The sequence below is a fragment of the Aethalodelphis obliquidens genome, unplaced genomic scaffold, assembly GCF_003676395.1.
Source record: "Aethalodelphis obliquidens isolate GAN/ISIS:26980383/991018 unplaced genomic scaffold, ASM367639v1 scaffold44, whole genome shotgun sequence".
NCBI classification, from domain to species: domain Eukaryota; kingdom Metazoa; phylum Chordata; class Mammalia; order Artiodactyla; family Delphinidae; genus Aethalodelphis; species Aethalodelphis obliquidens.
The window spans coordinates 1,661,973-1,677,574 of NW_020837988.1; the positions used below are offsets into that span (position 1 = coordinate 1,661,973).

Here is a 15,602-nt window from a genome sequence, read left to right on the forward strand (position 1 = left end):
GAGAGGAAGCAGCTCACTCAGCATCTGCACTGTCCTGCCAGGGCTGAAGCTAGAGATCCCGCCCCATGCACACGTGCACGCACACACGTGCACAGGCGCACACACAGACACATGCATACAACGCACATACACACGCAGACGCGCACACACAGACACACACGTACACAGACGCATATACGTACACACACAGACGTGCACACACAGACACATACACACAGACACATACATATACACACAAATACACACACAGACGCGCACAGACACATACACACACGTACACAGACGCATACACATATACATACGTACACACACAGACGTGCACACACAGACATGCACACACAGACACACATACACACAGACACACACAGACACATACACACAGATGCGCACACATACACACATGTACACAGACGCATACACATACATACATACACACACAGACACACACACACATACATACACACACACATAGACACACAAAGAGACACATACACACACACAGACACATACAAACACATACACAGACACATACATATACACACATACGCACGTGCACACACAGACACACACAGAGACACAGACACACACATGTACACACAGATACACATACACACACATATACACAGAGACACACACACACAGCAGCGCCTGGTCCGAGCGAGCGATGGGCCTTCCCCCTCCACCCTCCCCCCCGCCACACCACAGAGGTTTCCACAGCTGCCTGATTCATAATAACTGCAAATCTTCCAGCCGGGTTCAGTATTTTCCTTGATGACTCTGTTTCCTTGGTAACCGAGCCTGACAAGGCCCTGGCAATGATCTGTTATCTGACGAGAGGAACGTAGGAAAGGCCACTGAAGGCTGACAGTGCCAAGCGTGCATCAAAGGAAGGGTGACTCTGAATTACGGATGAGGGTCCCAGCAACGGCCCCGGGGGATGCCCTCTGGGGACGCGACGTCCCCTCCAGGTGGACTCCAGCCGAAACCGGGGCCTCCAGCCCACACACTGGGGGAGTCCCCAAAGCCATCCTGAGTTCCAGGTCCCGGTGGGCAGCACACACGAGTCAGAGCCTCCGGGCCAGCTTTGGCCTGCGCCCTCCTCTTGCCCCTCGACGTCCTTCCTCCTCCTTTCCGGGCTCACCCCCCCGGCTCCCGCCCAGGGCTTCAGGCACTGGCTCACGGATGACACACTAGGCTAACAAAGCCCCTGACCCCTTGCTGCCCAAAGACAACGGTAGACAGAAAGCAAGGAAACCACCTACCGCCAGTTTACGTGGGCTGAGGCTGGTTTACTGGCATCTGTGGTTCTCAGCCCCGCCGGGGGGCACCGGACAAAGTCTGGAGACAGTTTTGATAGTTGGGACGGAGGGGCAGGCAGGGAAAGGCTTGGAGCTACTGGCTTCCAGGGGGTTCAGGCCAGAGATGCTGCTGAACACTCCACAATGCACAGGACAGCCCCCAGAGCACGGTCTGGCCCCGAGTAACAGTGCTATGGTTGGGAAACCCTAACCGGGATGCCCACTCTTTCAGCAGCTTCTGCACCAGCTTTCTTTAAATAAAAACCCATCTTAGGAAATCAGCCATCCATCATCAATGGTGGCCTACTGGGGGGAAAGGGTCCTTTTAAAATAAAAAGCACAGGAGAATCTTTGCAAAGATCCCACCCAACGAGATGCAAAAGAAAGTGGGACAGTCCAGGTCCTGTCACACGGATTAAGGTTTAAACCCAAAGTTGATTCAAGGGTTGTGAGCCTGGGGCCTATAGACTTCGGGGCGGGGGAGGGGGGACTGGCAGAAATTGTGTTTGAAATGCCTGTCTGCACACCCCTGGGTGAAATGGGTTCATAACTTTCATCGGGTTTTCAAAGGGGGAAGTGACTCAGAAAAGTCTGAAAGCCAGCCGTCTAGATCCCATTGGCTCTGACCTGCACACTGCCGACTCCAGTCTCTCTTGACCAGAACCCCTGCCATGGCCTCCCTGCTCTGATACCACACGGCCCATAGGCCTCCCCTCTTTGGCAGTCTCAAAGGGGAGGTACCAGTGCCCCACAGACACAAACAGACAACAGACATGTGGACACCCTCCCAGCCTGAGACCCTGACCTAGGCCCCGCCCAGCGTACGCAGCAGAGACCTACCTGTTTTACCTGAACTTCACTTGGGTCGGTCACTCGGTCCAGGCCATAGTCCAGCACGTCGTTCATTCCCGGCTGAGTGGGGAAACAAAAAGAAAAACGACATAAGAACCGCTGCTGGGAGAGTCTCCGGTTTCTGACTAACTCTGGACCTTGGTCAAGCCGCCGATCGTGAGGCCAAGCTGAGGGGCGTGGCCCAGCCTGTGGGGAGCTACAGGGGTGTGCACGACTCTCCAGGCGAGCTGGTGAGTTTCATGGGGCTGTTCCACCACCACAGCATCCCCAGAACCTAAAACAGAGGGATGGAGAGAGGGATGGAGGGAGGGAGGATGGATGGATGGATGGAGGGTGGGTAGGTGGACGGATGGATAGATGGATAAGTGATGGATGGATGGATGGATGGAGGGTGGGTAGGTGATGGATGGATGCATGGAGGGAGGGAGGGAGGGAGGGAGGGTGGGTAGGTGATGGATGTATGGATGGATGAATGGATGGAGGGTGGGTAGGTGGACGGATGGATGGATGGATAAGTGATGGATGGATGGATGGAGGGTGGGTAGGTGGATGGATGGATAGATGGATAAGTGATGGATGGATGGACGGATGGATGGATGGATGGATGGATGGATGGATAAGTGATGGATGGATAAGTGATGGATGGATAAGTGATGGATGGATGGATGGATGGATAAGTGATGGATGGATGGAGGGAGGGAGGGTGGGTAGGTGGACGGATGGATGGATGGATAAGTGATGGATGGATGGATGGATGGATGGGTGGAGGGTGGGTAGGTGGACGGATGGATGGATGGATAAGTGATGGATGGATGGAGGGTGGGTAGGTGATGGATGGATGGATGGATGGAGGGAGGGAGGGTGGGTAGGTGATGGATGGATGGATGGGTGGAGGGAGGGAGGGAGGGTGGGTAGGTGGACGGATGGATGGATGGATAAGTGATGGATGGATGGATGGAGGGATGGATGGAGGGTGGGTAGGTGGATGGATGGATGGATGGGTGGATGGGTGGATGGATGGATGGATGGATGGATGGATGGATGGATGGGTGGATGAGGGGTGGGTAGGTGGACGGATGGATGGATAAGTGATGGATGGACGGATGGATGGATGGATGGGTGGATGAGGGGTGGGTAGGTGGATGGATGAATGAGAGGGTGGGTGCACAGATGGATAAACAACCTGCAAACTCAATCAGAGTTCACTGGGATTGGCACGTGGGACTCCCGACTCCCTTCCCGCTCTACAGTTCATTGTGTTGGAGAGTCCAGGCTTCCGTCAGGCACCCAGAGGTTCCAATCCCGGTTCTGCCACTTCCCAGCTGTGAGGAAGATCTTGGAAACTATTCTCCTCGCTGCCCTTCCCACCCCTGGGAACCGCAGACGATCCCTCCTGCCCGTCAGGTTCCTGTGAGGGTTTAGCACACGATGGAGTACGAAGCTGTCAGCAGAGCGTCCCCGTTACCAAGCAAAGGCTGTGTGCATCGTAAGGGCGCGTGTGTGAACACCTGGCCCAAAGCTGGCCTCAGTGTGCCTGTCTCCATCAGGCCTCCCCAGCCAGTCCCGCTCGGTCTCTCAGCCCCTCGAGGCCAGCGATTCGGGTCTTCCACCTCCTCTGTTTGGTGCGGACACCCATCTGGTACAAAGAAATCCCCCCAGGGTGACGGAAGACAGACATCACACACACACACTCGCATACTCCCACACTCCTCACATGTACACACTCACTCTCACACTCAAGGACTCGCTCACGTGCACACACCCCCTCCCACTCACAGCTCACATCACTCTTTCGCACTCTCACAGGTATGCACTCACACCCGAACGCAGCCACATGTGCTCACATCTGCAGCTCACACACATACGTACCGGCACAGCCACACGCACACACACACACGCACACACACACGCTGCCCCCCTCGGGGCCCCTGCCCCCCAGCAGGCCCTCCAGCCTCAGGGGCTTCCGTGCAGTTGTCTGCTCGCGTCTTGGACCCCTTCTCCAACTCTTGGCTCTGAACTTGATCCACACTCTGATGTGAATTCCGCTGCTCCACGGTGCACCTGTGTAACCGGCGCAGGACCCTGAGTTGGAGCCGCCCGCGGGCCTTGTCCTGCGGCCGGTCCCCACCGGCCCTCCCCACCCCTCAGCTGCTCCCATCGAGCTGCGGTCCCACCCCGGGGCCCTGCCTTCAGACCTCTCCACGGGGCTGCCTTTCTCCTGCTGCTGTTTTGGGAGACTCCCAGGCTGCATTTGCTCACACACTCATTCATTCATTCACTCCTTCCCTTATCCACTCATTCATTCACTCATGTACTCACTCATTCATCATTCACTCATTCATTCATGCATGCATTCATTCACCCACTCACTCATTCACTCATGCACTCATTCATTCATCCACTCATTCACCAGGTAGCATGGGGGTCTCCGTTCTCCACAACAGTCACCAGAGCCACCGCTGACACAGTTTCTGGGATGCAAGAGGCAGTTGGAACTCAGATATCGCAGAGCTGACCGTCGGCGCAGGACACAAGGGCCACGGTGGGCAGGCAATGGGCTGTCAGCAGACAGGGAGCCATGCAGCCACGTGCAGCCTGGGCCAAGTGCAGGAAGCCCCGCCTGCCCAGAGACGCCAAGCCCACCACTACCCCCTCCAGCCGGAGGAAGTGTGAACGCCAACGCGTGGTGCCCGAGAACATCCCTGACGCAGAAGCCGAAGAGACAATTTGCTAACGGCTCCTTAACTCAGGTTAGGAAAGGACCCTCGTAACCCCAAGGGCTGCCCACGAGGAGGGGACAGTCCCAGAGCCGGCATCCGGAGCAGGGCCGGGGTGGGCGCTGGTGCCACGTCCCGGTGACACGTGGCTGCACCGCATCCCTCCCGTCCCTGGTCTTGTTCTCTCCTCTTCTCATCATTACTCTCTCCCCTGACGTACAGTTTGGACCTTTTTGGTGCACGGCACAGAAAACAAAGAATGAATAAAACACCAGATAGTTTTAAAAACAAAACAAAACAGGGGACAGAGAGAGAGATGAGGTTGACGCAGGGAGACACAGAATTCGAGGGAAGGGGTGGAGGAGCCTGATCTTGGTGTGAACGTTACTTCCACAGACAGCTGGCCCCAGACCCCTGGTCTGAAGCAGGACCCCGGCCCTCACAGCTGTCCCCGCACCCGTGCAGGGCACATTCATCTGTGTGTTCCAGTCTCAGCCCCTCCACCAGACTGTGAGCTCCCTGAGGGCCACGTCTGTCTCGGCTCCCAGTGGAAAGACCCCCATTGCCTCCTAGGCCCCTGGCACAGGGTGGAAATTCACAAAACAGATGTTTGGGGCTTTTTTTCTTAATCCGGATCAGAGTCGATGGACTCTCCCATCCTGTTTTAATGGTAAAACGTTGTATGTCAGACCCCTTTCCTAGGCTCATAAATGGCCTTTGAAAATATTATTTTCATAGTGTCACAGTGTCCAGTCACGGAGCTGTAACTTAATTTACTTTGCCCCTCTCCGGACATTCAGTCCACCCTCAGCAGGAAGTGGAGGACAGACATCCTCTCGGGTGAGTGTCTGCACTTGTGGTTGAAACAAAGGCCGTTTAGCTCGACGCTCAGACCAGCAACCGCCTGACTTAGAGCACACGCGCCACAGGCCGCCTCTGTCCCCGGCCCACATCCTCCTTGTACCCATGGTCCACGTGTCAGCGGCCTGTATCCTGGGGAGACATGGATGCCACAGATGGCACAGCAACAATGCACGGGGGGCCCCGAGATGACTTTTCTAAAGGAACCGTTTCTCCTTCTGTCCGTTTACACAATGAACCTTCGTTTGCTTCGTGCCCAGATCTGCACCCTGTTCCGCTGGGGAAAAGTGCGAGAGGAACATGGCTCTCCAGTGTCAGCAGTTCGCACTTGGAGCTGCCTGAGCTGAGAGAGGGGCCCACCCGTGGGCGCACCTTCCGTGGCAGCAGCATGTCAGACAGAGGTGTGTTCACGTCCCAGTGCTGCCCAGGCTGCTGCGGCTTCCTGAGCCTCGATGTCCCCACCTGAACGACGGGGCAATGACACCCCTATGTCACAGCATTTCCGTCAGGTCCCTGCGATCAGCCAGGCTCAGGGCTTAACCCGGGCGCGTGGCAGGTGCTCAGCGGCCTTCGGCTGTTACATCACGCCCGGCGCCCGGCTCCCCGGCTGGTGTCGACTCAGGGCCCCGGGAAGGTTTCGCGGATCCAGGGCCAGACAAACGAACAGGGGATGAATGTGCTCGGTAAGTACAGCAGCTGGCTACAGTCACCCCACCCAGCCAAATGCTTTGTCTGCCCGGCTGGCTCCTTCCCACCCAGCTGACAGTGTGTCTGGGGCCCCTGGAGACGGTCTGACGGCCCCCAAGCGCCTGGGCTGCTGCGTTGTCAGTCAGATTGCTCAGTTTCCAGCCGAGACAGACTTCAAACCGGATGCTCTTCAAACGGGACGCATCCGTCATCCTGACGCCCTTGGGCCACCGAGAGGCTGAAGGCTTTAGAAAGTCAGGGAGAGAAGGAGCCAGGGCCACCCGGCCCCGGCCCCGACTCCTGGTCCGGTTTTGGGCGAGGGGATCGGCAGTGAGGGGGCCAAGGCGGGGAGAGAGGTTTTGTGTCCGGGGAGCTTCATGTCTGCTCCAAGCACAGCAGGCTTCCTTCTGCACGTGGCCCCCCAGTGGCGCCAGTGAGGGACAGGCACCTCTGAACCCGGCACCATGTGCGTGAGAGTGGCAGCAACCACGTGATGCTCTAGCGACCAAGGAGGTGACAAAAGGCCTTAAACGCACAACAACATCACGTGACACTGTCACCGGAGGCAAAGGAGCATGGAGACCAGGAGGGAAGGCTCTGCAGTCTGTGGGTCCAGGTGGCCCGGTGCTCGCTCACTGGCTGTCACTGGCAAGTCAGCAGCAGCCCTGGGCCTCTGCTTCCTCATCAGCAAAACGGGACTAATCACGTAGCCCCTCAGGTAGGGCCGCAGAGATGGAGCGAGAAAGCGCGTGCAGAACGATGCTTGGCGCACAGCCCGGGGCACCGCAAGTTCTCCTCTCAGGTCTGCGGTGACGGTGACCGTGACAACGCAGGTGATGGAGGTGGAGGAAGTGGGGACCGTGCGGGAGGTGGTGGTAGAAGCCACTGTCAGGGACACACTGTTGAACGTCGGTGCTTCTGTATCACGCAGGGAAGAGCCACTTGGCCACCTGCCCGGCGTCGGGGCCGAGAGCTGCCCCGGGAGGCCTGGGAACAACGCGGATAATCTGCTTCTCGTCGTGTCCCTGTAGACCTCCTGGCTGCAGGGACAGAGGGGAGGTGAGGGTCCCAGGGCAGCTCGCATGCACAGACTCTGTCGCCTGGCAAGGGATGCAGGCACACGGGCATCCCACAGCACGGAGTCTCCACACGTGATACAGAGGCCGTTTTCCACCCTACAAGGAGCAGGACCGCCTCGGTCACGGGTGCCACGGGGCACCAGCGCCTCTTACCACCTGAGAGGCTTATCCACCATTCGCCATTCTCCTCACCAAGGGTCCCCCCCGGCTTCAGGATCTGATGACAATATGGGCTGAGCACGGCCTGCCTCCCTCGCACACAAAGATCTCGCTCCTGCACTACCCGCGGGACGGCGGGTGTGGGCTCTGACCTCCAGGACCCTGTGCTCGGCCAAGCAGCCTTCCGCTCAGGCCCCCGGGGACCTGGGTCGGGCGTCGGCCACGTGGTCTAACTGGAGGAGGTGCCCTGAAACCAAGCAAACCCAAACACGCCTCAAGCCCAGGGCCTTCACCTCGGCAACAAGGCATCGGAGCCAACGTCCTCGCAGCTGGAACACCTTACGGCTGCCTGTCTTGGATGCAGAAAGAAAAGTAGCGAAACGGCCCAAGTCTGATGGGCTCCAAGTTCAAAACTCCAGAAGCTTTGGCCCCGTGAGGGACGCAGTTCGCTCTCCGGTTCTGAGAACTTGGTTCCCGGTCAGGCAAGAAAACTAAAGGGGGAAGACGAGGAACGTGTGTTCCGAATGCTCCACTTCGCAGAATTCCTTCCGCTTCTCCCACCTCCCGTGCCCGGCAGGCAGCGCACGGGTCTGACGCGGGAGGGAACCGAGGCGGCAGAGGCGCCCGCGGTGGGCGGCGGTTACAGCCTGCTTCTCCGCGCTGGGGACGCGGCTTCCCTCCCAAGTAAGGAGCCGCTACAAGTCGCATCTCGCATGTCCAGCTTGTGCCTCTAGGCCACCTAACGTCCCGAAGCCAGAGACGCCATGTGTTCTAAGCCATGAGGCTGAGCACACATTTATCCCCGCCCCCATCTCTGCCGGGGACCGGATCCGGAGAGGAAAAGGACAGCAGCAAGAGACGCACGGCACGGCCGCGGCGAGGCGGCTTCCGGTTCCCTACACGTGTCCTACCTTTTCCTTCTTACACTCCTCTTCTAAGGCATCGAGTCCTAGCCCTCACACGAGCCAGACTCATTCAGGTCCCTCCGCTACGGAAATGCGCTCAGTCCTAACAGCAACGGATGGGCCACGGGCGGACTCCATCCAGACGGTGAATTTCCTCTTGCAGCCAGAGGCCCATGGATGTTACTCCACAGCGAGCAACAGCTCCTGCAGATTCAATTCTAGCTCCAGGCAGAGATGAGCCACAAAAGGGGGATGGGGAGCAAGGTTGGGAGTGGTCGGGCGCAGGAAGAGACGGGTGAAACCAGGGGGGAGGTGGCACTCACGGGGCATCGGTGCACCAGCCAGTACGCCTTCTCCTGGCGATCCAGTGCGTACCTGTCCGCTTTATTCCTTTCCTTTCCAGCCCTGAAAAGCCAAAACCCACGTTAAAGGCCGGTAAGCTTTTGCATCTGTTGCTCACGGATGGACCCCCTTCCTGCTGAACCCCATTCCGGACCACTCTCCCAATCTGCCCAAGTAATCTGTGCTTTTGCCATAATGAGAATAATGAAAATAGCGAACATTAATATTATCCTTATGTGCTAAGTACCCTGCAACATACTTTTATACGTATTAACTCGAACCCTCCCAGTGAGCAATTCTCAATTTGCAGTTCAGGGGCTGAAGCAAAGAGAGGTTGAATGTCCCACTGAGGGTCGTGCTGTCAACAGGGGGCAGAGGTGGGACCCGAACCAGGGATCTGGTCCCCGAGTCCAGCTCCCCCCGAGAGCACCAGCGTGTGATGCGATCGTGCCACCATGACCAGCCCGAGGATCAGACCGTCTCCCCCAGCGTCTCCACTGGAGTGAGCGTGGATGACATTCTCGGCCCACCTGGCTTCCGGATGTTTCCCTGCTCTGATAAACAACATAATCAACACCGGAGTCAGGAGGCAACGGCAATGCCAGAGCCTGGGATGGGGAAAACGCGGGCCCTGGGGAGTTCTGGTTTCTCTCTAGCCGTCAGTGCCACTCTGTCACTTCAAAGAGTTCGCAGCAAGTCAGGGTTTCTCTGAGCCCAGCTGATTTCTGTGAAAGGCTATTCATGCTCCCTCTCATCTCTCAGTCTCCCTCTTTCCCATCACAGGTAGGAAATGACAGGGGTGAGGGCGTGTTCATTATCATACCCCATCCAGCGCCATTGCCACGGCGACGTGCACTCCGCTAGGCGATGCTTGTTTGCCCAGGCAACGCAGGATGACGCACACGCCCTCCTCAAGACAGAGTCGGCGGATTTACGTGCCAGCTCATGTATTGTGAGTAACATAATATCCAGAGAGCCAGGTGGGTGGAGAGTGCTCTTCCAGGGGGGTGTTTGCCAACATCCTCTGGAAATTAACTATAAACACTGTCACTCCAACTTCCCCCTTACCAACTGAAATGGATTTTCTACCGGGTTAACTACCCCGTGTCCTCAGGAAGGTGGGTTGCAGATGGCCTGAGGCACTGTGGACTTTCCATAATGCTGGACCACCTTGGCAATAGAGTTGATCGCTAATTTACTGCAATGCCCTTTCTGGCTTTGCTCTTGTGTGACAGAGGTTATTGGAGGAGAGTGGTGATGAACGGCGTTCAAGAGAACCAGTAAACAAAGAATTATCTTAGTTTGTCATGTTGTGATCTTTATAGCAACAGTATCCCTTAGTCGATGACACTTTGACTCAATCATGTATTTACTGATCTCCACTATGTTCCAAACACTGGGAGAATTCGGGCGAACCAAATAGACTGTAATGGACTGAACGTTTGCATCCCCCCAAAACTCACACGTTGAAGCCCTAACTCCCAGTGCGACAGTATCTGGAGATGGGGCCTTTAAGAAGGAATTAGGGTTTAGAAGTAATTAGATGAGGTCATGAGAGTGGGGCCCTTATGACAGGATTAGTGCCCTGGTAATAGGAGATAACAGAAGAGTCTCTCTGTCCATCTCTCTCCCCCATGTGAGAGCACAACAAAAAGGCAGCTGTCTGCAAGCTGAGACGAGAGCCCTCATCAGAAACCAAACCCTGCCACAACCTTGATCTTGAACTTCCCCCGCTCCAGACCTCTGAGAAAATAAATGTCTGTTGTTTAAGACACCCAGTCTACGATGCTCTGATAAGGCAGCCTGAGCAGACTGACACACAGACATATTTCCTGCCCTTCCTTGAGTACCTTTAGGTCTAAACATTCCACAAATAGTCAAGAAGTAAATATAAAATTACAAATTGTGTCGTGAGCTGTGAGGACACATTCAGTGCACTAGAGTGCAGAATCAGGGATGGCCAGTGGGGTACTTTTGAAATAGTATGTCTACAGTCCTGTGACCCTCCTTCCACTGCCAGGTGGGTCTATGTCTTCCCCCACTGAGACCAGGTGGGGTTTGTGGCTGTGTTGACCAACTGAGTATATCACAAATGACACCGTGTGATTTCTGAGGTTGGGCCATCGAAGGTGGGGCAGCTGCCACCCTCCTCAGTGAAGTATTTGCCCTTGGGGCTTCCAACCACCTGGAGGTAGTGTTATATGCCTGGTGCTGTGAGGAAGCCCAGGGCAGACCTTCCAGCCCTCTGGCTGCAAGCACTTGAGAGGCTCTGATCCACAACTGCCCAGCCCAACCGTCCCAAACTCCAGACCCACAGAACCCTTGAGAGAGAATAAAATACTGTTGCCACTCTGAGCCATGGAGTTTCAGGATGATTGTGTGCAGAATAACAGCTAATCAGAAAAGCTTATTTGATTGGGATTGATATACACACACTTCTGTATATAAGCTAGCTAACTAATAGAGCCCTACTGTACAGCACAGGGAACTCTGCTCAGTACTCCGTAATGACCTAGATGGGAAAAGAACCTAAAAAAGATTGTATATATGTCTATGTCTAACTGATTCACTTTGCTATACACCTGAAACTAACAAAACATTGTAAACCAACTATCCCCCAATAAAAATTAAACAAAAAAGAAATAAAAGCTTCTTTGAGCACATGACATTTGAACTGAGGGTTCTCTCTCAAAAGGGTGGGACCGGATCCTGTTTGTGTTTCAAAACTGGGGGCATATGGGAGCAGAGGATGCTGCCGTGGCCCAGCTGACAGTGACGTTGGCTCCAGGGTGATGGAAGCAGACAGAAGTGGACGGGTGTGGCAGAAGGGATTCTGCCAGCAGTACCAGCGGGACTGGATGACTGAACACAGGACACGGGTCGGGGAGAGGTGAATGGGGGTTCGTTGTACTGATACGCGTAACGCTGAGGGGAGAGAAGGCTTGGGGAGCGAGGGGAAAACATTCAAGTATGGACAAAGTTAGGCTGAGGTGTGATGCCAACGTGAGATGTTGAGTTTATAGCTGAGATGCTGACTCTGGGATTCAGGAGAGAGGTCTGTGCGCAGAGACTCAGGGGAACGAAATGGGTGCCTCGTGAGCCAGACTACGTGGCCACCTGATTTTGTGGTGAGATCCTGTACTTGTATTAGTTAGGCTTCTCCAGAGAAACAGAAGCAGTAGGAGGATAAATAGAGAGAGACAGAGACAGAATTTATCTATTCCAAGGAATTCGCTCACACGACTGGGGAGGTTAGCACGTCCAAATTCTGCAGGACACGCCAGCAGGCTGGAGGACTAGGGAAGACCTGATGCGGCAGCTCAAGTCCAAGCCCGTCTAGAGGCAGAATTGCTTCTTCCTCTGGGAACCTCAGTCTCGTAACGCTTTCAACTGTTTGGATGAGGCCCACCCACATTGGGGGGAGTCATCCGCTCTACTTAGAGTCTATTGATTCAATACTAATCTTACCTAAAAAACACCTTCACAGTGACATCTGAGACGGGTACTGGACCAACTCTCTAGGCACTAGACCAACTCTCTTGGCCCAGCCAAGCGGACACACAAAATTAACCATCACAGATCCTAAACCTGAAATCTGAGGCAGCCTTTGAGGGAAGCAACAGAATCAGTGGGGAAGAGCCAGCATCTCAGCAGGAGAGTGGCTTTCAGGAAGTGCCCATCCCGAGGGGCTGCCCCGTGATGTGGGCAGCTCAGAGCTCTACCCAGGCTGAGGCCAAGGCCTGAGTGGCGGGGCTTGCGGGGGCCACTGGGGGTACCTCTGTGCTGCAAGGCAGCTCGGGGGTCCACAGTCCTCTGGGTCATGGGCTCATCCTGCTTGGAGCAGAGAGGCAGAGGAAGATGGAGAGGGGTCAGGGGTGAGGCGGGGGCACATCCCAGTCAATTCTGTGTCCCTGGGGCCCGGCCCAGTGCTGGAACCCAGTAGGCACTAAAAACCGCCCACTGAGTGGAAGTAGCACTAGGCCAGGCTGGACCACGACCCCACCAAGTGACCTTGGCCAAGTATTCTGACCCCTCTAAGCCTCCGTTTCCCCAGTTGCAGATGTGAGAGGCGACAAGAATTACTGCTCCCGGCATTTCCTCTCCCCAGCGTGGGATGAGACAGTGCACGGAACCCACCCAGTGGAGCCTCACACACAAGTGCACGTGACAAAGGTTAGCAAACTGCCCCCTCCCCCCCGCCGCTCCCCCCGCCGCTCTGTCTGAAAAACACCCAGGCAGAGGCACGTTCACGGTGAAAGGGCAGAGCCAGCTCTCCCCATAATGCGCCTCCGTGTGAATTCAGGCCTGAGAACAAATTGCCCCCGCTCCCCCACCGTGAGCAATAAAGCCATCCTGCCTTCCGGATTCCTGTCTGCCCGGACGGCAGTCCTGCGTAACGGTGCTCACCGCTTGGTATGGTTAATTTTATGGGCCCAGGGGTGCCCAGGTGATAGGTCAGCATTATTCTGGGGGTGTCTGTGAGGATGTCCTCGGATGAGGGTGCTTTCAGTTGAAGACCTGAATAGAACAGAAAGGTTGATCCTCCTGCAAATAAGGGGACGTGCCCTCTGCCTGGTGGCCTCGAGCTGGGACATTGGTCTCTTCCTGCCCTCAGGCTCCAGCTGAAACATCAGCTCTCCTGGGGGTCCAGCTGGCCGACTGCAGGTACTGGGACAGCTCAGCCTCCAAAACTGTGTGACCTAATTCCTTGTAACAAATCTCAATCTCTCTACTCTCTCTCCCCCCTCCTTCCCCTCCCCCACCTCTTCTCTAGCTCGATCAATACACAGAGATTCTGTTTCTCTGGAGAACCTTGACTCACCCACCACTACACTTCTTCCAGGGCTGCTTCAGGAGGACGGGGTCTCCACCACCCAGCCCACGTGCCAGCCGCTCTAGACCTCCTGGGGTCTGGACCTGCCAGGGTGAGTGAGGCCGGGCCGGCTGGACTCACTGCTCTGGTGATCACGGGTATTGGTCCCCAGATATTCCTGACTCTCCTGCATCTCGGACACACAGGAGGACTGCACGCCCCGTGCGCCCTCCTTTGAAGCAGGCACAACCACGTGAGCTGCCTTGGCTAGTGAACTGTGAGCAGAAGTGATGTGAGTCCTGGAGTGGCTGCAGGCATGTCAGGGCCCCAGCTGGCCCACGGTGGACACGTGACACGAGCAAGAAATAAGCCTTGTGGTTGCATGCCTCTGATTGCTGGGTGACGTTTGTTACGACAGCCTAACCTCGTCCTGACTGATACACGCTCCCCAACATGTACAGCTGGCCCTTACAGACAAGGCAGGGCCCCCAGGGGGAACTTCAGGCCCAGTTTTGAACCGGCAAATGAGGGCGAGCGGTGAGTGGGCTCTAACAGGTGACTCTGATGACAGCTCTCCCATGTTTAAGATCCTTCCATGGCTCCCCACGGCCCTGAGCACAAAACCTTCTCCCGATCCGCTCCTGCTAACACATCCAGCCTCAGTTCCGCCAGTTTGGGGCTTTGCACTCTCTGTACCAGCTCCAAGGGACGGCATCAGGCGGGCACTCCCATGCCCCCAGACTCTGGTTGTCTGCTTAGAGCACCCTCCCTCCCACCTCTCCTCTCCTCTCCCCTCCATCCACCATCACCATCCCTCACCTGGATACACCCTCTGCAGCCTCCAGATTCAATGCTGTTTCTGCAGCTCCTTCTCCAAACCCCGACGTGGGGCTCTCAACTCACTGAGGCACCATGGCCTGTCTGCTTGTCTGCTGGGCTCACTAGACGATGCCTCTACCTTCCCTATGCCTCACCCACTGTTTAACACATAAACACTCCATAAAAGTTTATTTTATTAAAAAGAAACAAAGAAGGAAGGGAGGAGGAGAGACGGTCAGGGGACCAACAAGATCTTTGACTCACCGGTACTGCTCTTTGGCCTGCATGATGACAAAGTCCCACTTGTAGTTAATTTTTTTGTTCAGGAAATTATAATTTTCCTAGAGGAGGAAAACAAAATGAGAACACTGAGCCCCACAACCTATGCTGCGTGCAGAGGGCAGGAAGCCTTAAGTCAACAACGAGACCCAGCCAGACGGTCTCCCAGCCCAGCTGTGCAGAGGCAGTCATTCACAGGGCGGCACCGAACTCTCCACAAGCCTTCACCACAGAAGCCACAAGTTGGCTTGTTTTTTTTTTTAATAAATGTATCCCAAATCTGATAAGGAAGAGGGGGGCAGTGTGCAGGAGAATATGGGAACTTAATATTCAACCACAGAGCACAACAAATCCACAAAGTTGGTGTGATGCTGGCTTTCTGCAAACATGTTTGTAAAAGGCAAAAAAACAGCAAGATTGTCGCTGTCTGCCCAGAAGTCTAGCCTTGTGAGGGTTAGGGTGTGCTCCTTGAGAAGTATGACTCATGCTGCCTAAAACAAAAGTCTGCACTCGTGTCTCCCCGTCTCAAACTCAAGTTCAAATGTGTCCGTCCTGTAATATGCATTATCACACATATTAATGAAGTCCTATTATTGTGGGACAGCAAGAGGAAAGTGGTAGCTACCGTGTACCTAGTAGTTACTGAGGCAAGGCCTTAAGTTACAGCAGGAGAAGCTGAACCCCAACATGGGGGAGAATTTACTTCAACCAGCTGCTTCTAAATATATGGATGGATGAGGGACGGATGGATGGATGGATGAGGGATGGATGGATGGATGGATGGATGGATG

General features: G+C 55.4%; 1 protein-coding gene across 1 annotated transcript in view; it reads right to left on the bottom strand.

The window, feature by feature from the left end:
* The window catches only part of RGS9 (regulator of G protein signaling 9), a 42,038-nt gene that overhangs the window by 21,353 nt on the left and 5,083 nt on the right, over window positions 1-15,602 (bottom strand). Inside the window, exons 6-8 of the mRNA XM_027080466.1 lie at window positions 14,797-14,873; window positions 8,882-8,963; window positions 2,148-2,210 (exon numbers count right to left, since the gene is read on the bottom strand). Coding sequence (XP_026936267.1) covers window positions 2,148-2,210; window positions 8,882-8,963; window positions 14,797-14,873 — 222 coding nt within the window. The remainder of the gene's footprint in view (window positions 1-2,147; window positions 2,211-8,881; window positions 8,964-14,796; window positions 14,874-15,602) is intronic.